Here is a 24,348-nt window from a genome sequence, read left to right as displayed (position 1 = left end):
AATGTTGAAGGGTGATATAACTGGTATTAAATTTGATTTGGAATTTGACGACGACAGTAATAATCATAACGCCAAATGACAATAAACGGATATGTGTAGTACCAATTGAAATCGATGCGACTAAAGGTCCCGTCAGTGTCATATCCTAAGCTTGGACCTTTACAGAGGTCGACTTGGTTATTTCGGCATGTAATGAGTAGCACCGTAGTGCAATCCAACAAACAAATGCATGCTGTATAGAAGCAGGCGTAAGCATTTGTTGTTTGGATCCTTTGCGGTGCTTTCTTTTGTAGTTCAAATACTATTATCATTGCACTTTCTAACCTTTCACCATCCCATGACCACTAGCTTTGAAAGGCCTATAACTGTGGATCTGGCTCTTCCACGATATTTCGTGGTTGTATCAATGAGAATAACTCATATACAGGCGCGCAGCATACTTGTATTGGCCCTAACTGCGCTTGCGTATGTAAAACACAGCGAAATTCGGGTATTTTGAGCCGTGATTTCTCGCGTTAGAAACCGTTTTAAGCGGGCATAATAGCACTATATAACTGCTCTCGTCTAGCGCTAACTTTCTGACACCTTTGCTCAACTTTTTGGGGCCCAAAAAAACATGGCTAAAAATCGACCAAAAAGCATGAGGGGTACCTCATGGTTTTCACCAAAAATCAAACGATCACGTTTTTGGCCCCAAAAATGAACACTTTTGCTATAGCATCTATCAAGTCAAAATGTTTGTATCGTTTCAAAGCAACCCCTGAAAGCTTGTTTGTGAAGCCCTGGTATGTGAAATTTCGACATTTTCGCCGAAACCTCATTTTACATTTTTCAATGTTGCTCAAAATGCTTCTTCAAAACATTTATCAGAATCTTTACCATTAGATGCGCCTTGAAAAGTACTCCAAAAAAATATTAGGAAGCACAGTAGGATCAGCACAATTTGTATAGTCGAATCTGATGAAATAGGTCGAATTGGATCCAAAAAGCTTGAGAATCGACAAATCAGGACAGAATGTCTATCGGAGATTAAACTAGTTTTGGCGGCTGCTGGCAGCATCAATGCCATCTCGATCAACCCATACAACAGGTGGTTCATACCATAGTAAAGTTATTGAAAAGTCTTGTGTTATATAGGCTCGTAATTTATGCAAAGTCCTAATAGTAAGACAGAGCTAGGTCAGTACGCCAATGATCTGCTATTGCAGAGTCAATCGTGTGTATCGAATGTGGAGCAGCTGCTCTGATTGTGGCAAACTTTGACTTTGATTGATTAGAGCTCTGATTTGCAGGGCATTCTTTCTCTGATTATCTTTGTTCATAACAGGTTTGGTCGTGTACAGTGATGTCTAATGGACATTGCTTAACATTGGAAGTTTGGTTAAATATTTTCTCGTCGCAGAGAGGGCCGTGATCCAGAAAGTGACACTTGACAGAGACAAGAGTGTTTCAAGAGTATACAAATATTAGCCGATCTATCTCGCTACGCTCGATGACAGCGTCTCCCTGTGGGCTCTCGCCAAAAACATTTTAAATCAGATATTATAGCATTTTGGTATATCAAGTAAATTTTAAACAATTTATTTTAGTTAGTGAAAGAAAAGTTATATTAGAGCCACCAGAAGGAGGAGAGGAGGTATCTCCCTCTGCATCCTTTTTGTTTACACTGATATCAAGCAAAGCCTATTATTGGAACAATGTGAAAGAAAATTCAAGTTTTATGCAGCATTTATGCATTAAAATTGTCATTTTCTGATAATAGAGCTGCCATATCATTCACTGCTGTTGATGCTCTTAATAAGATGGCGATATAAAGCTGGCCATGCGCAAATATAGAAGTTGTGTAAAATCTACAGCGACTTTTTTGAGATATTGTCATTGCAAAAGACGCCTTCATGAGGCAAAACTCCCCCCAAAAAAAAGTATTTGTGCTAAGCAATTGTCTTTTCAATTCCTTGATCCCCATTTAATCAGCATTGCAATCATCATTGTCATCAACAGAAAGGCATTTAGGTCAGCCAGCAGCAATGCCACCGGCTAAAATCAATTCAAACTCAATCTATTTTTTCTCTCAAGATTGGACAGATTTTGTGCTTTATCGACTTCTTTAATCTATTCTCTAAGATTCGACTATATACACTATGATAATCACCCTACGCTTTCTAATACATTCTTGAAGTACTTTTCAAGGCGCTTCCAATGGTGCTAATTGTAATAAGTGTTTTGACTGAAACTATTGAGCAATTTAATAAAATATGAAATGAGGTTTTTTTTAGCGAAAATAGCCATATTTTGAATATGAAAACCTCATAAAAGTGGTTTCAGAGGTTGCTTTGGATCGAGAGAAACATTTTGATCTGATATATACCATAACAAAAGTCTTCATTTTCAAGGTGAAAAATGCGATCGTTTGATTTTCGATGAAAACCATGAGGTATCTTTTTTTTAAAAAAAATTGTTTTTTTATTGATTGCTCCGTGTAAGTAGGTCCCTAGGGCACTACCAAGAGGCGGGCGCAATTGATATGATATTCAATTATATTTAGGATAAAGCGATAGATGACAGGAACAGATGATAGATGACAATTGTGATTAGAGAATTACAATTGTTTGTGAATTTCAGTTTGGGCATGTAGTTGAAGGAGCTCGTTCTTGATCTGCTGGACCACATACCATGAGGTACCCCTCATGCTTTTTGGTCGATTTTTGGCCATGGTTTTTTTGGGCCCCAAAAAGTTGAGCAAATGTGTCAGAAAGTTGCTGCTACTCGAGTACAATTGTTTAGCGTTATTCCGGTAGCTTTTAAAGGTCTACATATCAAGATATGAAGGCTTGAAAACTGTCAAATTTGGTTATGTATTAATTTGTAGAGTTTATTTATACGGCATAAATCACACCTTTGGTAGCCGCAATTTACTGGAAAGACAGTTCTGTAGCTCGAGCAATTTTTAATTCGAATAAAGAGGGCTATTGATTTTGGTAAAGCTGATTCATACAAATTTTGACACGTTATGTTGCTGGTAAGCTTATTAACAATGGGAATGAAAAACCGAATTTGCTGCTTAGATACTATGGCTTTGCATATTCGCTTCGCTACAATCTAGCACTTGTATAGATCAATGCTATCAAATGCTGGATTGGATGCTTAGTTGTCATAGGCTTGCATTTTTGCTTCGCTGCGACCAAGCCCTCATATGGATCAATGTTACCAAGTGTTGGATTAGACGCTCCTCGCAATCGTCCGGAAAACAAACTCTATCACGAGCTGTCAGTTTTTACATTCTCTAGCTCAAGTGTGTGACACAGCAATATATTTACATTGACAACAATGTCGACGACAGAATTGAGCAGCTCGAAAGGTTGCTAAAAGGTTTTTGTTCATCTAAAGAGCTTCATTGGTGGAACGCGTGAAGTTGAAAGCAAGTAGACTCTATCTCACAGAACGCATAAGTCTCTCTCGACGAATTCATCAGTATGGATATTTCAACCGAGGATCAGAACACTATTTCATTTGCAAAACGCCCCTCCTACTTTTGCCAACAATTATTTCAACAGAGCAACGTACTGTACCATACCATACAATTAGATCTTGCAACATCCCGACATGTCAGATGCAACATGGCGATTACAAAGTAATCGTGCTTGCACTGAATAGCAGCAGGCATGCAGATCCAGTATTAGGCAGATCAGCCATCAGACAATACATCTAGTGCTACATGCTCCTTTTTCATTTCATTTTTGGTTTTAAAAGATTGATGTGATCAATGAAGTTTCGTCTGCGAACGAATCGTTCAGATATTTAAAGAAAGAATACAAGTATTCCTCCTTTAAAATCAGGATTCGCTGTCTGACAAAGCATAGTTTATATTCGAGTACTGAGTGACTGAAGGTACCATGGGGTAAGGCACAAATAGTTAAAGAGTCTCGTTGTGTTAAAGAAGAAAACTAAAACATTTGAAAAATTTTCATGGCTTTTATACACGCATTTGCCATGAAAGGCTGTTGTTGAAATCAGATGACTGTCATTACTTGGTATCCATTCTATGAGCAATGTCAAGTGGTGTAGTGGAAGAGGAGCATGGTGTATGTTGTACTGGACAAGGAGTACATACCAAGTAGGTTGGCTCAGCCAGAGAAAGGGTCCTTCCAAAGTTTCTTTCAAGACAAAGCACAAAACAAGGATGGCTGCTTAACAACATCCACAGCAAAGCAACGTTCGGCCATGTAAGCTTTTATCCGAGACTCTAATTCTTTGTGTAATGTTTGTGTCCGTTTCGAAAAGGGGATGCGATGATAATTTAAAGCCAATTGAGTGAAGAAAGAATAAGGCCATTGGCTTTTTTTTCCGCATTTATTATCACATCTGCCTAGCAATCTTATTTGCCAAGCTTCCTCTTTCTTTCTCTTTTTCATCTGCTATTCCTCAGCAACATGACGTTGGAAGAAGATCAAAAAGAACCCTTGTTGAATGAGACTGAATCACAAGCTGCTACAGTGAGCTCGTTTCCACCTATTTCAAAGCAGCAATCAAGTCAACCACAGCCGACAGCTACTGTATCCACAGAGCAAGCTACTGCTGAAATAGGCACTGAAAATACCGAATGTAAGGGTAAATGGCATGGACACAGGTAGTTGCGTGTACTCACAGACCCATCATCATTAGCTGTTAGTATATTCGACGCAGCTCAAAGAGGCTCTTTTCAGACGATACGCTATCTGTTGGATAACAAAATCGCAACGGTACATGACGTGGATAACCAAGGCGCCACTGCCTTACATTACGCTACATTGGCAAACAACGATGTCTGTGTGAAATACTTGATCGATAAGGGCGCTGTTGTGGACGCACCCGCTGGTGATTTGCAAGCAACTCCTCTGCATTGGGCTAGTAGACAGGGACGTTTGGGTGCTGTTCACCGTCTCATCAAGGAGGGAGCCAACCCTTCTCTCAAGGATGGGCAAGGCTTCAACGCACTCCATTTAGCAGTGCACTCATCGCATGCTATGCTTGTGCTGTATCTACTATATCTGGATATCGAGATTGATGTATCGGACAATGTGGGTGGACATACACCGCTGATGTGGGCTGCTTATCAGGGACATTCACAATCTGTGGATTTATTGCTCAAGTTTGGAGCTAGTGTTACAGCCACAGATCATTCGCAATTGACGCCACTTCACTGGGCTGTTGTTCGAGGCAACAAGATGTGCATTCGCAAGATGCTCGAGTACGATGCAGATGTCAATGCTCGCGATCAGACGGGTAAATCCGTCATGGATTTCATCCACGAAAAGAAGTTTGAGCGTACCTGGGACAGAGCTGTACTGGAATTTGATGTGCTGGCAGAAGGAAATTCAGCTCAAGAGGCTCGTATTGGTAAATACCCCGGATCAAAAGGAAAGCCATTATCAAAGGTACGTTGGAAACAATGACTTGTCAGTGAGATAGCTGGTGGGCTGACACATGGAGAAGCGCACTGTGAATACTGTTGCATATTTAGCACCCTTCTTCTCTTTGGGATTAGCGCTAAAATGTCTTGCCATGTTCCCTTGGTATGCTGGATTACCGTTAGCACTTATGTCATTTGCAGTTACACACATTGGCATTATCAAATACTTGATTCAAGTGCCCAGCCATGACGCTGTGTGGAAGACACCCTATTTCTCGAGTATATTCCAATCTTCGGCATTTTGGGTCGTTGTTACCTGGATGTTTGTGCTCGTACCATGTAAGTTCCGTCCTGTAAAATGTGCGCAACAGCAACTGATTGATGTCAAATAGCTACTTCACATTTACTGTTTACCAATCTGATATTTTTGACCACCTTCTTTACTGCCATGTTTGCATTTTTCAAGGCAGTGGCAGCAGACCCTGGATTCATCAAGAAGGATTCTTCGAGAGAAAAGCAGCACAGAGCAGTCGAGGAATTGGCAGATGAAAACATGCTGGATGTTCGACATTTCTGCTTGACTTGTTTGGTAGGTTGCAAATGGAGAGCGGCTAAATGGATAATAGGCTGACATATGGGGATGATAGATCAAGAAACCATTGCGATCCAAGCACTGCAAAGTATGCAATCGCTGTGTGGCCAAATTCGATCAGTGAGTACGCCCTCCATGTGTTTCTTACTTGTAGTAATTTATGCATCTAGTCATTGTCCCTGGATTTTCAACTGCATTGGTGTCAACAATCATAGACCCTTTTTAGTATTTTTGATCAACATGGTGATTGCCATTATTGCATTCTCCATGTTGTCTGTCAACTGTAAGTGGATCTCTGTTTGGCGTTGTTCTCTACTGACCGATAGATAGATCTCTCTATCACTGCTCCCATATACGATCATGGGCCTGACAGCACTTGCTTATTGGGATCCACCGTCTGCGGCTATTTTGACTATGACACATGGACATTGGCATTGACTATCTGGGTCTTATTCCAACTGACTTGGTCCATGTTTTTACTGGGTGTGCAGCTCTATCAAGTGGCCGTTGGCATGACAACCAATGAAAGTGCCAATGTCAATCGATATGCTTATATGAATGCGAATCAAGGCGTGATCACCAATCTGACTGTGGGAGGCATTGAAGGCAGTGATGGCCCGTCAGCTACTGTTGGGGAACCTGGTCATCATCATGGCCATGGTCATGGACAAGGTGGATTTTGTCCTTGCCTTCAATTGGTTGCAGGCGCTAGAGCTCTACATAAGGCTCGCAATAGACAAGGCAACATGAATAAGGCTGGCAATGTGTTTGATCATGGATGTTGGAACAATTGCATGGATTTCTGGGCACCAGATGGAGGTGGCACCAACTATTACGAAATTTATGACATTCATCAAATCAATTATAAGCAAAAACAACATCAACAGCAAGCATTGGATGTGTAGTAAATACTTGTAAAGAAATAAAAATACCCCCCTATTAATGTACTTTATGAATAAATTGAGCCATTTTTATTGTTATTCTGTTTAGTTGCGGTTGTAATTGTAAATGGATGTATGTTGAGGGCGATAGGGTCTTGTTGGTGCTGTCAATGTGGGATCGTCGTCGAGGTATGCTGGGGTCGATAATGCTGTATCTCTATATGAATGTCGTGGTGTTGTTGCCTTGGCCCACTTGCTGTCTTGTGTTCCTCCTAATTTCAATGGCCTTGTTGTTGGTTGTGTGTTGTTAAAAGCTACCAGATCGTCGTCTACCATCATGTCATAATCCTCTTCCGTTGTGTTGTGGTGTGGTTGCTGTGGTGGTCTGCTAGTTGCTGCTGGTGGGTAAACGTCGTCTATTTCCATGGTATAATCCTCGCCCAACGTAGGTTGCTGTATCTGTTGCTGTAATTGTGGTGCTTGGTGGTTCCATGAAGTTGCTGCGTACCTAGAAAGAGGGTTATCTGTCGAATGAGAGGTAGAGTTCTTGGCTATACGATTTAGTAATGCCTCCATCTTGGGCACTGACTCTGCCGAGATCGAATCCACATCATGAACCATGACTTTTATACAGAGGTTCCGGTCATTGGATAGTAATGTCACTCGTTTATGCGTTACTTGCTGGAAATACATGCAACAATCCAGAATGCGATCATCGCCTTTGACGTTTTGATTTTTGAGCATGTCTTTACTCCACACTTCGTTCATCTTTTGTCCTCTCAAAGATATAATCTTATCTCGCAAACGCAACTCGATGAAGCGCATGGCTTTCCTTGCTCCTGCACTGATGTCTGGATTTCCTTGCTACTCTGTGTCAGTCACCAAGACTGCAAGCAGAACACACCAACATACCTTTAATCCATCTAATTCTCGAATCACAACCCAGGGTAACAGCACCAACAGGCTTCCTGGGTTCTCGCTTGCTAAATCCAATACAGTATCCAAGAAGCCAAGTTTTGACAGCAAGAAATTGGTATCTAGAACGCAAATCTCCTGAAATGCCCCCAGCACTGTAGCTCTTTGCGTCAGTTATCTCATCTGGCAATCTATATTCATGTTACTTACCATTCTGTGGTTCGTCTTGAGCATTTGTGTACTCCAAGATAGCTGAAGCTTTGATGTTAGTTTCTTGACTGAGCACAGAAGAATAGCTGGCACGAATGTCTGCAATTTGATTATTGACATCGGCAATGAACTCGGGCCCATCGATGTCCATGAACTCCATGTCGTCGCGTCTACTCATGATGTTTTTGAGACACTTGTGTGTGTGTGTGTGTGTGTGTGTGTGTGTGTGGTTGATGCGTTGTTATAATAATCAAGTAAAGAAGGAAAAGCTTGCTTGATATATTTGATCAAGACTCGTTGGTGTGAGGGTGTATGTAGAAGACAATGAAACACAGAGGCTTCTTGAATGCCCGGCAGTAAGGTACAATGAGGTATGTTAATCCATTAAGTTTGGTCAAACTGATATTGTTCCTTCTTGTAACTTTGTCAATCAGTGATGATCATTTCCGGTCCAACAAATTCAGTATACTGAAGCATACACCGTATTGCATCATGAGTATCCCATTTGAATATTTGATTTTATGAAGTGCATAATTTGGGACATCATCAAATGTCCATTGTACAACGTCTATATTGCGACGCGAATCTAGTATTTTATCACTAGCCAATCAATCTCGCTACGCTCGCTGACGGCGACGCTCAGTGGTTTCTTGCCAAAGACATTTTGAATCAGATGTTATGACATTTTGGTATATCAAGTAGATTTTAAACAATTTATTATTACATTGATATCAAGCAAAGCCTATTATTGGGACAATGTGAAAGAAAATTCAAGTTTTATGCAGCATTTATGCATTAAAATTGTCATTTTCTGATAATAGAGCTGCCATATCATTCACTGCTGTTGATGCTCTTAATAAGATGGCGATATAAAGCTGGTCATAAGTACATACAAGACTTGTGTAAGATCTACAGCGACTTTTTTGAGATGTTGTCAATGCAAAAGACACTTTCATGAGGCAAAGCTCCCCCCAAAAAAAAGTATTTGTGCTAAGCAATTGTCTTTTCAATTCCATGATCCCCATTTAATCAGCATTGCAATCATCATTGTCATCAACAGAAAGGCATTTAGGTCAGCCAGCAGCAATGCCACCGGCTAAAATCAATTCAAATTCAGTCTATTTTTTTCTCTCAAGATTGGACAGATTTGGTGCTTTATCGACTTCTTTAATCTATTCTCTAAGATTCGACTATATACACTATGATAATCACCCTACGCTTCCTAATAGTCCCTGGTGGTAGGGCGAAGTGGTAGAACTCCCGTATGCCAACGGGAGGATCCCGGTTCAAATCCTGGTGAACGCAAGTTGTTTGATTTTTTTGACGTAGTACTGATGTCCTCGTTTGGTGTTTTTGTACTCTATCCATTATCTATATTTTGACGATTTCCGCAAGACTGTATTGGCTCTAGGTGTCGCACCTTATTAGCAGTAGATTTCTTTCCCAACTTAATTCAAAAATATCTTATTCCCCTTCTTTGCAGACATTGGGTCCACCAACAGTCTTTTCTTTCCCTCAGCATGACATTTTAAGGACTTTAAATAAAACCTGGAGCTCGACTCCCCTACAAAAAAAAAAAAAAAAAAAAACGCTTCCTAATACATTCTTGAAGTACTTTTCAAGGCGCTTCCAATGGTTGCTAATTGTAATAAGTGTTTTGACTGAAACTATTGAGCAATTTAATAAAATATGAAATGAGGTTTTTTTTTAGCGAAAATAGCCATATTTTGAATATGAAAACCTCATAAAAGTGGTTTCAGAGGTTGCTTTGGATCGAGAGAAACATTTTGATCTGATATATACCATAACAAAAGTCTTCATTTTCAAGGTGAAAAATGCGATCGTTTGATTTTCGATGAAAACCATGAGGTATCTTTTTTTTTAAAAAAAATTGTTTTTTTATTGATTGCTCCGTGTAAGTAGGTCCCTAGGGCACTACCAAGAGGCGGGCGCAATTGATATGATATTCAATTATATTTAGGATAAAGCGATAGATGACAGGAACAGATGATAGATGACAATTGTGATTAGAGAATTACAATTGTTTGTGAATTTCAGTTTGGGCATGTAGTTGAAGGAGCTCGTTCTTGATCTGCTGGACCACATACCATGAGGTACCCCTCATGCTTTTTGGTCGATTTTTGGCCATGGTTTTTTTGGGCCCCAAAAAGTTGAGCAAAGGTGCCAGAAAGTTGCTGCTACTCGAGTACAATTGTTTAGCGTTATTCCGGTAGCTTTTAAAGGTCTACATATCAAGATATGAAGGCTTGAAAACTGTCAAATTTGGTTATGTATTACTTTGTAGAGTTTATTTATACGGCATAAATCACACCTTTGGTAGCCGCAATTTACTGGAAAGACAGTTCTGTAGCTTGAGCAATTTTTAATTCGAATAAAGAGGGCTATTGATTTTGGTAAAGCTGATTCATGCAAATTTTGATGCGTTATGGAGATGAAAACCCAAATTTGCTGCTTGTTGAATACTCTGGTTTTGCACTTTTGCTATGCTACGGTAAAACCGCCGCATAAGTCAATGTTACCAAATGTTGAATTTGATGAATTATATTCTTGGTGGATGGGCTTAGCTCCTCCTCCAAACCCCCTCACCTATGCCGGCTTTACCGGTGGTTTATTCACCTTGTATGGTACTCAATTCTTTAAATTCTTGAAAGAATACATGTTGTTTACCAACACTCTTGTAGAGCTACTAGAAGGCGCCATCAACATTTGTAATTTCAGCTTCTTGTTCCAAGAAGACTTTTATATCTCGTTGCATCATGACTAAGCCGCTCGGTCATGTCCTGCTTCGTGCTCTTGTGTCAAATGTCTCGAGTTGTGTTGCTCACTGCGGCAGCACAGAAACTCGAGAAAAAAAGTATGCGACATAATAGCGCTTACAGTTGTCAGGCAACGCACTTTACTGACGCTAGTTTCTAGTCATCAAAAAGTCATTAGAGGGCAAAGGAGAGTATTGAGCTGTCCCACGAACTAAAGAATAAGATACTGGTATTGCCTGTGTTACTCCTTCATCAAAATTGCCTTCAAGAGACAGCCATCTCTTTATAATAATCTAAGAATTGGAGACTGCGAATCCTGTCATTACCTTTGATTCAGACGATGAAACCACTGATTCTTCTTTAGTGATCCTCGTTTTTTGTATGATAATAAAAAGCTTCTGTTTATTAATCAATGTGACAATAACTGACAGATTTACAGTAGTTATGATCGTTTCAAATACGCCTAATTGCATGAATACACGAGATGTATATTGTTAAACTAAAGCAAATGCTTTGGTGTCGATTTCTTCATTATACAACATTTCACTCTCACAACATCGTAAAGTCTCCAAAATTGGAGGATACTACGCTGTCTTTAGGCTTATCATTTGCACTACCACTGGAGTAATGTATCCAGTGTTTGTTGGCAGCCTTCTTATTGTAACCTAGCTTGTCTTAGTGGCGAGCCCTTTTTTTTTAGCAGAATCAGGAAATTAGTGTACAACTTGATTTACCAGCTGGCCAAGCTAGCATTGGGAACAACAAGTGTACGAAACACAGACCATCAGATGAAAAGATAAGAATCTTGTGTACAGTTATAAGTGATCCAATGCTGGACACAACTGAGCTTTATCAATTACCTCGGATGAAACATAGATTTGGTCAAACAATGCGTGGTGTCTCCCGTTAATGTTCATATCCCGATATTTAGAGAAGCATCAAGCATTGTTTAGGTAATGAGATGTACATTACAGAGACTACCGCATCATAAGATCTTGGCTGCCAATTAGATTTATTGGTAGGTCACGAATGGACTGCGTGAAAGTACAGTAATGAAGCCAAAGCTGAAGATAAGATGGATGGATACGCTTATATGGTATCAATGTATGACAAATGCTTATGTTGAATGAGATGGCCTATTCAAATAAAACATGCAATCATTCAGTAATATCGATGCAATGAAATGAAATAGATGCTTCGGGAAATCGAACGCCATTATCATGTCGAATACAAGGCGCAACTTGTGCTTAAAACACTATGGATTATGTCAGTGTAACTCATGAGCATACGCGGCTGGGACATTTCTTTTGTGGAGCTGTCCTTCTCCATCATCTACTTAAGGACCATTCACCAGTGCATAACAGATACTGTTTAGTTGGGTTGTTCGCTAGCAAATGACATCCATCTCAATGGCATCTTCTTCATTTTTATCAATGGCTCTGACTTGATTGACATCCAAGATAATATACAAGGACGGATCATTGACTATAGGGCTTCGCCAAGCTCTAGAAGTTCTTGATCTTCCTGGGTACTCCATATTGTATAATTGATAACACATATCGGGAAACTAGCACAAAAATTCAGTAGTAAAAAGGTCATTGAAGGATCTCAAATCATTACTTAATGCAGAGTCTTCTGCCTCGTGGCAGCATCTGAAACACATATACCATAACATAAGCATTTTTAATGTGTACCACATCTCTGGCCATGCTTTTCTCACATGCTAGGAGTTGGAACTTGATCCGTTGCTTCCCCAGATTGTTTAGTTGAAGCTCCCACACTGACAATCGATGTATTTGATTATAGGACATTGGAGACTGATTGGTGATACCCAGTGATAACAAACAAACCAGTGTGGTAGAATAAGGTTTCATATTCTCTGTTTTCACACATGACCTCTGACACAAGGCTGTTGGCCATGATTGGATTCTTGATCTGTGATGTTTGAAATGATGAACACTGAAAGGTTAATATTTCCAAATGTCGAATAATTTTCATAAAAAATGTCGAGAATACCGAGGTTCTCGTAGTACAAAACTCGATATACAACATCTGCATTGCTCTGTTGACGTTAGTAGACTGAAGTAAGGTACCAATGGTATGCGATGCAGCTAAATATCATTTTTTTTTATAGTTTGGTTTGGCTGGGTCAAGGATCGATACATAACGCGTTACTCATTATCTCGTTTTAAAGCATTCCCGGTAATGTAATACATGTAAAACACATAGAAACAGGTAAGTGCAGAACCCGTTTACAGAGGAACAAAATCAACTCTGTGGGAATCGAGGTATTTTGTTGAATAAAAAGCATTTGATGACAGATTGTGTTTCATTTTAACTTCCCTTCTGGGGCCCGTTCCACAGGCTGTAGGGTAAAAAAAAAAAAAAAAAAAATAGTTACTAAAAAGAATGGTGATCACCTCGGAAATAGCCATCTTTCTCTCTCTCTCTCTCTCTCATCCTCTCACTTGCTTTCTTACTTGTTCTTTTCCCCTTTTCCCGTAGCACTAAATTATAAACACATTATGGTTTTTGGTAACCTTTCATTTCAGTCACAAACATCTTCTTCCTCGTCCTCCACAACATCTCCATCAAATAAGCGTCAGGAGAGAGAAAACCATATAAAACCACTGAAAATTTTGACAAACGCTTTTGCTTCTGTTTCCAACACAGCTCCAATGTCAGGTTCAATACCTTTCTTTGATCAAGACGACTACCTAGCACCAACACCTGTAAAAAAAGTAGAAACTAGTGACAGCATGTTAGATTTGAATGACCCTGGAACATTTCGCCCCAAAGCGCATGGCATCAATGTAGATGCGGTTTTGCAGCAAGCTACATGCTCAGGCTGGTTGACAAAGCACGTTGCACCCACATTTTCTTTCATGAAAAGCACTAAAAGACGCTATGTTGTGCTTGTTGATCGCCTGCTTTATACATTCAAGTCAGAGACGCCAGATATGTATCGGGAATTCTTTGAATTGACAAAGGATACGCACGCATTTGTTACGGATCAATTTGCTGGTCAATTGTACTGCATTGAAATCAAAAAGATGGGCCAGCTCGAGACGTATAGTTGGTTTTTACAAGCAGATGATGCAGAATCAATGAAGCTTTGGTTAGATCGAATCAAACGAACTATTGGATGGCTCCGTAATGGGACTAGTGGTACTATCACCAAAGGCAGTTTAACAAAAATCACTACTGAAGACGAAGAGTATTCTCGTATCGCGAATAACGCAAAGCAAGCTATCTACAGCTCTCCAGCATCTAGCCAGAGCAACGTCTCCTTGAGCGATAGCAACAGTTGGCCACACTCATTAAACTCGTCATTCATTGCAACTGCGGTTGCAGCAACACCAACACCAACGCAATTTATCAACACCAATTACATTGAAAATGATTCAGTGCTGTCATTTTCCTCATCAGAATATTCACCTATGGAACGAAACAGTAGCTTCAGTGGCTCAAGGAAATCATCCCTGAGACTTGCCAGGCCAAATATATCATCACAATCAAATTACACAATTATGCCAACAGTGCTACCTCCACAATTGCCTCCGCCAAAATCTCAACCACCACCTATTCCCTCTTATGCTTATTTATAAACTCTCAATTTCAATTTTGCATTCTTCCTCTTATTGTAAATAATTTAATAAATAATCTGCATCCCATCTTCAAGATCACATCAAACCAAAAAAAGAAAAAAATGAATTGTCCGTGCTTTTGATTTGATTTGATATTATATATGCTATCAACAAAAGAGCCTAACACTGCTAATGAGTAGTTGCCTTTTCCAAAAGGCAAGTATTTTTAAATGTCCAATCAAGGACTTTAATGCGATAAACTTTTTAGTTTCGTATTCTAAATGACATCAAAGAGAACTATAAACGAAGCGTTCAGGTTTCCCTCGAAATATCTGTTTGTTTGTTTCAAGAATGATTAAGGAGCTGCAACGTGGTTTTTTGAAATGTTTGTTCTTCAGGAGATAAATGACGAGAGTATACAAAACCACAAAAAAATTGAGGTAGATAACATGACGACCCCTGTTCTTGCGTAGAATTTTGTCAGCTTACAACAGAGAACAAAGATCCGCCGCCATTTGTGTTAGTTTTATCTCGCCGCTGCCTCCGCGCAAACAAAAGGGAACCAGAAAAAAAACAGGCTTTTAAGATAATTTGACCCACTTGCCCAAAATAGAAACCGCCGTCTATTTATGGAAAAGATCTGCTTCAGGGGTAGCACAATATAAACTCCAATTCAAAAAAGGAAAGTTTAAATTGTATCATAGCAACGTGTTGACATGCCAAACATGTATGTTCTGTGTGCCTGTGACTTTTTCATGCTCGTGTGAAGAGCATTTGAAAAACTTGGTAGCGTAGCAAACAGGAGAATATACCGCGGACTAGAGATGATTGATTGAATGTACGCTAAATCCTGACCATAAATCTGATAATCAAGAATTATCCATATATCTCATTGGATATAGGCTGCTTCAAACTGTAACAACAACAAAAAAAACAAAAAAAAAACAAAAAAAAAAAAAATGGAAAAAAAAAGTCAGCAGACACTTTTTTTTTTTTATTCTGGGTCAATAAGTCGAGATAAATTACGGGCATATACAAACAAGCGTTTCGGTGCATCACATACCAACATTTCACATCATGACATGTATTCATTTAAAAAAAATGGCTTGATAGTGGATCAAGACAGCAATTCTGGATCTATGCTACGAAATGTGCTTTGTTAGGGAGTTGGAATCCTCAAAACCAAACAAAAGCTTTTGACTTGATTTAAAATAGAAAATTATACATTGCTTACATTTGGTTGCGAAATGCAATCATGGAAGCGACTCAGTGATGGAAAAGCGGAAACAAAAATCTTCCTTGTAGTACACTTTCTTCTTTACTCCTATCGTTACTGTTTTTCTGCGCGCTGCTCTTGGTAGTGGATCGCTTAAAACGGTTAAGCTTTTTCTCATATCTCCATTCTTTTATCTTGTATATTTTTAAACATTTGCCTTCTTTCTTCCCTTTTTCTTTTTCTGCTTAATTGTCACCTCTTTTTCTCTTTTCCACCTCCTCTTTGTCCCCTACTCAAATACTTTCCTTACAGAGACATTTACACATCCTGACTATTCTTACTCTCGTTTTCAATACATACATATCAAATGACATCCTTACAACAACAACAACAACAACAACAACATCACCAACACCAGTCTTGGTCCCAGCAATTATCTGATGAGAATGTGGTTCAGGCTGATCAACATCAACATCAAGATGCAGCAGACCGTCAAGATGCAGACGACATCCATCAACCAGATAACAACTCAGGCACTAATTCGACCCCGCCTGTTCGTAAAAGAACAAGAGCTACTGCTGACCAATTATCCGTTTTGGAAGACACATTTGCAGTAAATGTCAGTCCAAACTCTAAATTGAGAAAGCAATTAGCCGAGCAACTTCAAATGAGTGAAAGATCCATCCAAATCTGGTTTCAAAACAGAAGAGCAAAAGTAAAGCATATGCAAAAGAGAGCTCAAATGCAAATGCATCAAGCCTCTATTCGTGCTCAATTGTATCAGTATCATCAGCAACAACAACAGCAGTATGGCCAACCATTACTGCCAATGCAGCCCAACTCATCCGCTGCTGCTGCTGCTGCTGCTGCCGCTGCTGCTGCTGGTGTCTATCAACATCCCTACTATTACTCCAATGCTGCTACTCGTTTAGCGATCCCTACCAGAGCTCAAAGTGTAGATGCTGTCCAATACAGTAATGCTAGAGTGTTGAATTTACATCAGCAAGCGCAACCACAGCCTCAAGACATGCTGTTTACACCTGCTTCTTCTGTCCCTCCCCCTCCCTCTACCACTACAGGCACTCAATACAGCGCCACTCCTCCTCCAATGTCATATCCTCAATACTACGGTCATCATCAACCTGGTTCCGCTGCTTCCTCTTCCTCCTCCTGGCCTGCTCATCTCCAAGATGACTTGCCACTCACCAGACAAAGCATGCCTCCCCAAGTCTATCCTTACGACTTTAATTCTTCCTCGGTAGAGCCCTCTTCTATTGGTATAGAATTCCCTGAATATTTGCACGGCCAAGTGTCTCCCTCTCCCAGTCCTCTTCACCAACAGCAAAAGTTGAACGCAACCATTCCTACCTTGGTTTCTGTCCCTGATGCTGGTCCCACCGCTATCTTGGCTACTAGTTTGACTCAATCTACTACTGCTTCCAACCACAATAGTCCAACTCCTGCTGCTACTCTCTCCACATCACCTGGTAATAGTATAATCCTTGTATTTCACGTATTGTTATACTAAATGTTACGTTTAGAAGCTACAACGAACCTAGGCTTATCTACTGTTGATCCCTCTAATCTGATGATGCCTTCTGCTGGCTCAATAGATGAGAGTAATGAAAAGAAGGAGTCATCAGCAACACCTGATAATTCCAGTGTTAAAGATGAATCCTCGCAACAACAGCAGCAATCTGTGGAAGCAGGGCAGCAACAGCAAAAGCAACAAGAAGAAGACGAAGAGCCCAAAGATTTATACCTCAGTGCCACTACATTAACTATTGGTACATGGCATCGTCTCAAGATGCATGAAACAGATCTCGTCTGTGTATATCGACCTGATACCAGAATATTTGCTTGGCATATCGTCGATGGCGGCTGCCATTTCAAGATGGAAGTAGCTCAAAATGCAGTTTCCAGCATAGAATTTGTGCTGGACGAAAACGAAGCCTTGGTTGATGTTCATTTCGATATCAGTGAACCACCTTTATTCTACATGGAATCCACTACTACCACCACTACAACTATACCATTAGATGAACCATCCACCAAAAAGAAGACCAACAGCAAAAAGAATGAGAAAGACGATACTGCCACAGCCGAGGAAACCGAGCAAGAAAAGATAATTGAGATTCCCTCTCCTATGTGGGTTCAGTGTTCTGACTTTACAGAAGGGAAACAAGCATCTAGATTCTTTAGACATACATTGAAAGGAGTTGCTCACCACATGAAACAAGAACTTTTAGCGTTAATTCACAATCACGAAGAAACTAGACGTCTTGTCCATTTCATTGAGCCCCAACAATACAACTTGATGTATCAGCCTATCGTCGAATCACAATCTTCTCATCCTCATCAACACCCTCATCATCACGCACATCAACACCCTCATCATATTCAACATCAACCACATCAGCATCATCACATTCAACAACATTCGCCCACCAACGAAGATCATTTATTAATGCAAGCTGCTGCTGCTGGCTTCATGAATCCCAACATGTATTGGCCCAGTCAACCCGTCAGCGAGCCCATTGCTTGTGAATTGTACATGAATTAAAATCTTGTATGTGTATTTGTATGCTGTAGTTGTGTTGTCTTACACGCAATTCTCCCTCACAAGAAAAAATCCTCCTATTTTCTTTGTAGTGTATTATATCTTCTTTCTCTTCTTTTTCGAATAAACAAACAATATAAATATTGTCTATTAAAAACAAGATCACCTCCTTAAATCATCGTTTGTCTGATCCAGGAAGAAAAACAAGTTGGTTGTGCGCCATAACCAGCCTCATATCTTGCAAGTTGTTTGTATATTTCCTGTTTTTTGTTGGACCTGGTAGCAGCAGACATACCAAACGGCGTCATGTATTCATTTAAAGATACGGCTAGGTAGTTTAGGAGCCAAAAAGTCGTACAGATGTGATGTAAATCCTTGGCCAAACTTGCTAGATGTATTTATTTGGGGGCAGTGATGCGTAGCAGTCTGCAATCTCTCATATAGATACTGTATATCTATAGAAAACTCATATTTAGAACACTACATGCACATACTTATAGTGCCTTGGGAACAGACTCAAACTTCTTTTGTAAAGTATAAATAGATCTTTTAATTAGCTTGCTGAAAGAATAAAATTTTCCACCGAGCACAATATTTAATACAGCTCTCTAGTGAATTCCATATATGGTCTCGTAGGGTTGTTGATTTCTGACCATATTGTCATGCTACAGCATTTGCTGCTTTTATAGGCTATAGCTTGGCCCTCTAACTATTAAATTAATGCTGGATTCAAGCTGTCAAATTATCTCAATAAAAATAAACTTTTACCAAGCGTTCTTGTATTAATTAAAGATATACATAGTATTCTGACAGGTGCCGAATCACGATAGCAGCATTTAATTTTTTAAAAAACACCATAAATCAGTTAAATTGCACAGTTACCACCGCTACGATAGTCTAAAGGAATTGATTGTCTGCATAGTAGTCATCTGAAAGAGCTCTGTTAAACTAACTTTCAAGTAAACATTATCCCAATAATGTGGTTCAGATCAGCTCTGTACAGAGATATTCATGCTGGTAGCCTTATGATGTTCATTATTACAAGCTCTATCATTAAATTATTTTTTGAGGCAAGTCAGAAATTTACTGGATTACACATTTCGCATGTACATGTATAAAGGCAAAGGAATCCAGGTTTACAAACAAAGCTCAATGAGAACTGTCATTTGTGATCTGGAGGTGGGCAGGTGTTTTATTATATGAGCGCCTCTGCGCTACAGGTGGTTCTCAACCTTTGCTTAAATGAGAATCAACGTGCACGACAGCAGCTTGCTGCTGACAGCCCTCTTTTATCTCATTTATTTCGTTTAAGGACTGTAGACTAAACCAGTTAGCCTACTGGAGTACGTTTCTTAACTTTCCACTATCATGTGAGCCTTTCATAGCTGTGGGTCCGACTCTTTTGGGGTACTCTATGTATGTATTGATTGTAACAAATTATATATGGGTGCACAGCATAGTTGCAATGTAATTTTACTGCAAAATACAGCAATACCAGAGTGCATTTGAGCCGTGATTTCTCGCTTTAGAAGCGGGTTTAGACCGCCAGAATAGCACCAAGCAATTGCTCTCATCTAGCATTCACTTGCGGACATCTTTGCTCAGCTTTTTTGGGGACCCAAAAAACATGTCAAAAATCGAACAAAAGCCATGAGGGGTACCTCATGGTTTTCATCGAAAATCAAACGATCGCATTTTTCACCTTGAAAATGAAGACTTTTGTTATGGTATATATTGATTCAAAATATTTCTCTCAATCCAAAGCAACCTCTGAAACCACTTAAATGAGGTTTTCATATTCAAAATATGTCTATTTTCGCTAAAAACCTCATTTCATATTTTATTAAATTGCTCAATAGTTTCAGTCAAAACACTTATTACAATTAGCACCATTGGAAGCGCCTTGAAAAGTACTTCAAGAATGTATTAGGAAGCGTAGGGTGATTATCATAGTGTATATAGTCGAATCTTAGAGAATAGATTAAAGAAGTCGATAAAGCACAAAATCTGTCCAATCTTGAGAGAAAAAAATAGACTGAATTTGAATTGATTTTAGCCGGTGGCATTGCTGCTGGTTAACCTAAATGCCTTTCTGTTGATGACAATGATGATTGCAATGCTGATTAAATGGGGATCATGGAACTGAAAGGGTAATTGATTAGCGCAAATACTTTTTTTGGGCTGATTTGCCTCATGAAGGCGTCTTTTGCAATGACAATATCTCAAAAAAGTCGCTGTAGATTTTACACAACTTCTATATTTGCGCATGGCCAGCTTTATATCGCCATCTTATTAAGAGCATCAGCAACAGTGAATGGTATGACAATTATACTATCATAAACTGGATATTGTGGTGTACAATTGCTGCATGAAACTTGAATTTTCTATCGCATTATCCCAATAATAGGCTTCGTTTGATATCAGTGTAAGCAAAAAGGGTGCTGAGGGAGATATCTCCTCTCCTCCTCCTCCTCCTCCTCCTGGCTCTGATATACACCAAAATTATACTATATTTGATTTAAAATGTCTTCGGCGAAAGCTCGCAGGGCGACGCCGACATTGAGCATAGCGAGATAGATCGGCTAGTAGTCGAATACGGCAAAATAGGTCAAATCTTGTCGAAAAAGCAAATTAGAACACACATTGTCAGACGAAATTTAAGTTGATTTTGGCGGCGGCCGTTGGCTGGCCATTGTGAACAAGGATGAAAACGATGCTTTTGAAAACTCACAAGGAGGGAACTGCATGCTAATAATTAGTATCGCTCAGCCTAATTCCCTTTTATCTGCTTTTGTCTCAAAATCTTATTTCTGCGGATGCTAGTTAGTAAACACAGTTCAACTATAAAGGATTTGCATATGTGCTCACAAACTATAATACGAATTTATTTCTTCAGGATAATGTATAATATAAGAAAGACGAGTGGTATGGGATATAATTACAATAAGTGCATCAAAAATACACCTTGAATGAAGGGCAAGATCATTCATCAGCAGTTTCAATGGGTCCTTTGTATGATTTACGACCAGAAACAAACCAGAAAATGACTGAGAATCCCATGATTCCACAAATCATGACAGATGCCCAGTTCATAGTTTCAGGAGTAACAGGAGAGACGGATGGAATACAAAGGATGACACCAAAGAAACCTACCCAGATGCAACTGATAATGTTGAGTGGGATGCTTAGTTTGCCCAAGCTGAAAGGGCCCTTGGGCATGTCACGACGCACCCAAATGAGGCGACACAATAGCGGCAGACCGTAAGAGACATTGATGGAAATAACAGCAGCACTCATGATAGCTTGCCAGTAGACTTCGGATCCAAAACTCTGAGCATGCATCAGTCAAATCAGTCTCATGTAGATAATCAATACATCAATAATGATACTTACGGGCATAATGAGAATAATTGAAATGGCTAATTGCAAGATCAACGCGTTGGTGGGGACGTTTGTCTTGGGATTCAGCTTATACCAAACCTTAGAGTAGGGAAAACAGCCATCTCTGCTGAGAGCCCAAAAGATATGAACTGTTGCCAGCATTGAATTGCAAAGAGAAGATAATTGAGCGACAAGCATAATGACCAAGAAGAATACGCAGAGTTTGTCATTTGTAGTTTGAGTGAAGAAAGTTGCAATAGGCATGCTAGACTCAATAATGGCCTCAACATCTTGGATAGAGAATAGTGTGATGAGAATGAGAGCAAAGCCTTGAACAACTGCACTGAGAATACAAATGATAATGCCTACAAGGTAAAATTAGAATATATAAGCGTTGATTGTGCTATCATTGCCACCTACCACGAGGAGCTGTAACATCTGCTCTCTTGGTTCCTTCAACAATTTGAGCACCACATTCGTAACCCAGTAGAAACAAAAAGAAATGTTAGCCTTTTATGCTTTTGTATTTGTCAATGGACCGCCATGTAAATTGCGTGAATACTTATCTAATGTCCAGCCACTTTGAAGCTAATAATGTTGAGCAAGTTTCAGTGTTCTATCTCTATACAATCAAGCACATCAAGACTTACCAATCCGAGCAGAAATGCCATTCCCTTGTTGTCATAGCCAGTTTTATTCAGGAATTCAAGAAAGACCCATTTTGCGCTGCGATGAGTGGGTGCCATTGCGGGCACACAGCAAACAATAATCAGTGTTCCGATAAGGGTCCAAAAGACGATGAATTTGTTCATGATGGAACTAAACTTCATGCCAAACCAGTTACAACATGTAGCGAAAACAAAAATGCCACAATATAGCCCAACATAGGCTCCTTTAGAGGTAATTTGGGCGACATTTAGAACGTTTGCAATTCCATATATGAAGTCAACACTCGACCAAGCAAGAGTAATATTTGCTGTAACAAGGCCAATACAATAGACGTACCCAGTGATCCATGCCATGACTACAGGAAGTGTTTCAGTACAAACGCTACATATACTTCAACTTGTATGCAATAGGCTCACATGGACTCCATTTCTTGTTGCTTAATAAAAATGACCAAGAATACACGCCTCCGGCCAGCGGATAGGCAGAAATGACCTCAGCCATTGAGAATGCTATACATAATACAAATGGCACCACAACAATCCAGCCCCAAAACAATGATGATGGACCTCCTGCTACCATACTGCCACCGAAACCAACCATCCAGTTGGGTAGCACACCCATAGTGGCCATACTGATAAAAGCTTTGTTAATATACCATGATGAGTGATGTACTGCTAATGTCTCTTTACCTGAAGCCCGTCTGAACAAGCAGACTAATCTCACGTTTGAACTCTTGCTTGTAGCCCAAATCATGTAAACGTTGAGCATCATAGTCAAGATTGCTGGATTCTACATGTTGGATGTCTAATTGACCGTCTTTTTCATTTTTCTATGATATAAAATTTAAGCTATTGTAATTTGAATGCTTAGATGGTATATTTACAATCTGAGTGCTATTTTCAGCTATTGCTGTATCGTGCTCAACCATTTTTTGTGTATAGTTTGTGAAAGAAAGAGAGAGTAGTCTTTTTATATGTGGTTTCCCACTTTCCTATCTCACATTACATACCGTAATATGATAAAAACTCACATACACACAGTAGAATAAACTATAAAGTTTCAACCTCGCATATCTCAAGTTTTCGTATCTAATCGTAAAATGTCCATGGCATAAGTTCACTGTATGAAAATTGCCCTTTTTGGCTAATATACCTTCTTTATATGTCCTGCGTGTAACCTTGGATGACAAAGATTATTTCCAAAAGAGATGCTCAAGGACATCTTTTATAGACGTGGGTTGTTGTATGCCAAAAGCAAAATACTAAAAACGCTCCGTCATACGTGAAAAATGTTTAGTTCTTCTTGATAAAATACCAATCATAGATAGGCCCGATTGATTCAACATATAATAGTGGCATGGAGATGTGGAGTAAATATTTATTTTTGTATCAAAGCGTTGATCTCGTGTGAATCAACAGCTCTTTTTGATGACAGCAGTGTACCACAACGAGAGTAATCCGAGAAAGTGGAATTGCTATCTTTATCTTTTTCTGCAATATGAGAAGAGCAGATCTAGTTAATTTGTACCATTTGATATTATTTACGCAATTGAGATAACAGAAAAAGGCTTATCAAATGCTTTGGTAATGTAGATGATCTCTAGCTGGTGTGGTAATGTTTCCAAGTATTCTACCTGAAAAGAAATTTGATGCTTGCACCAAAGAACACACTTACATATCGACTGCTTCATTGTGATAATGGATATAGTACTCATTTTCAATTGTGTCATACCACCATATCAGACTGCCATTTCCATCAGCATCAAATATATCACCAGCAAAAAAGTTTTACGATTGCTTTTTGCCCCATATTGTCGTAAATTTCAGCAGGAATATCCAAATCAAGAACAATACCATTCATCTCTCCTTTTGCTTGGCTCTTACGACGACGGTTAAGCATGCATCTAAGTATTGATCATTTATATCAAACACAAGAAATATGAGAGGTAAAGCTAGAACCAAGTACATTTAAACAAGAAATAAATTCATCATCTCATAATGATACAAAATTGGTTCCTAATATAGCACCATTTAAATACCATAAGCGGTCAAGGCATAGGTAAAGGAGTTGCTGATTTGGGTGACCAAAGCAGTAGTTAAAAAAATGGTATCAAACTGGGCTTCTTGGTAGTGATGGAAAACACAGCATCAGTTGCTTGATGAGCAAGCATG

The 24,348-nt window shown here is 39.4% G+C and overlaps 5 protein-coding genes across 5 annotated transcripts; 3 read left to right on the top strand and 2 right to left on the bottom strand.

Moving 5' to 3' along the window:
* Nucleotides 1-4,430: 4,430 nt before the first annotated feature.
* On the top strand, nucleotides 4,431-6,886 carry ATC70_001828 (uncharacterized protein; the record flags this gene model as incomplete). The annotated part of the gene is made up of 7 exons (XM_064821219.1): nucleotides 4,431-4,602; nucleotides 4,663-5,414; nucleotides 5,473-5,728; nucleotides 5,782-5,978; nucleotides 6,037-6,101; nucleotides 6,152-6,264; nucleotides 6,312-6,886. 7 exons carry the CDS (start codon nucleotides 4,431-4,433, stop codon nucleotides 6,884-6,886), a joined length of 2,130 nt encoding a protein of 709 aa, XP_064680905.1.
* Nucleotides 6,887-6,967: 81 nt separating this feature from the next.
* ATC70_001827 (uncharacterized protein) lies at nucleotides 6,968-8,165 on the bottom strand (the record flags this gene model as incomplete). The annotated part of the gene is made up of 3 exons (XM_064821218.1): nucleotides 6,968-7,726; nucleotides 7,775-7,932; nucleotides 7,988-8,165. 3 exons carry the CDS (start codon nucleotides 8,163-8,165, stop codon nucleotides 6,968-6,970), a joined length of 1,095 nt encoding a protein of 364 aa, XP_064680904.1.
* Nucleotides 8,166-13,289: 5,124 nt separating this feature from the next.
* ATC70_001826 (Phosphotransferase) lies at nucleotides 13,290-14,372 on the top strand (the record flags this gene model as incomplete). Its single annotated transcript, XM_064821217.1, has 1 exon — nucleotides 13,290-14,372. The coding sequence occupies one exon, from the start codon at nucleotides 13,290-13,292 to the stop codon at nucleotides 14,370-14,372; it is 1,083 nt and encodes a 360-aa protein (XP_064680903.1).
* Nucleotides 14,373-15,934: 1,562 nt separating this feature from the next.
* Nucleotides 15,935-18,130, top strand: APL2_1 (beta-adaptin; the record flags this gene model as incomplete). The annotated part of the gene is made up of 2 exons (XM_064821216.1): nucleotides 15,935-17,054; nucleotides 17,109-18,130. The coding sequence occupies 2 exons, from the start codon at nucleotides 15,935-15,937 to the stop codon at nucleotides 18,128-18,130; spliced, it is 2,142 nt and encodes a 713-aa protein (XP_064680902.1).
* A 2,979-nt stretch (nucleotides 18,131-21,109) lies between these two features.
* ATC70_001824 (uncharacterized protein) lies at nucleotides 21,110-23,105 on the bottom strand (the record flags this gene model as incomplete). The annotated part of the gene is made up of 8 exons (XM_064821215.1): nucleotides 21,110-21,457; nucleotides 21,521-21,873; nucleotides 21,929-21,961; nucleotides 22,048-22,096; nucleotides 22,159-22,532; nucleotides 22,594-22,808; nucleotides 22,867-23,006; nucleotides 23,061-23,105. The coding sequence occupies 8 exons, from the start codon at nucleotides 23,103-23,105 to the stop codon at nucleotides 21,110-21,112; spliced, it is 1,557 nt and encodes a 518-aa protein (XP_064680901.1).
* Between the last annotated feature and the right edge of the window lie 1,243 nt (nucleotides 23,106-24,348).

The sequence above is a fragment of the Mucor velutinosus genome (genome assembly GCF_035048745.1).
Source record: "Mucor velutinosus strain NIH1002 chromosome Unknown tig00000093, whole genome shotgun sequence".
NCBI classification, from domain to species: Eukaryota; Fungi; Mucoromycota; class Mucoromycetes; order Mucorales; family Mucoraceae; genus Mucor; species Mucor velutinosus.
This window is presented reverse-complemented; position numbering and strand designations above follow the sequence as displayed.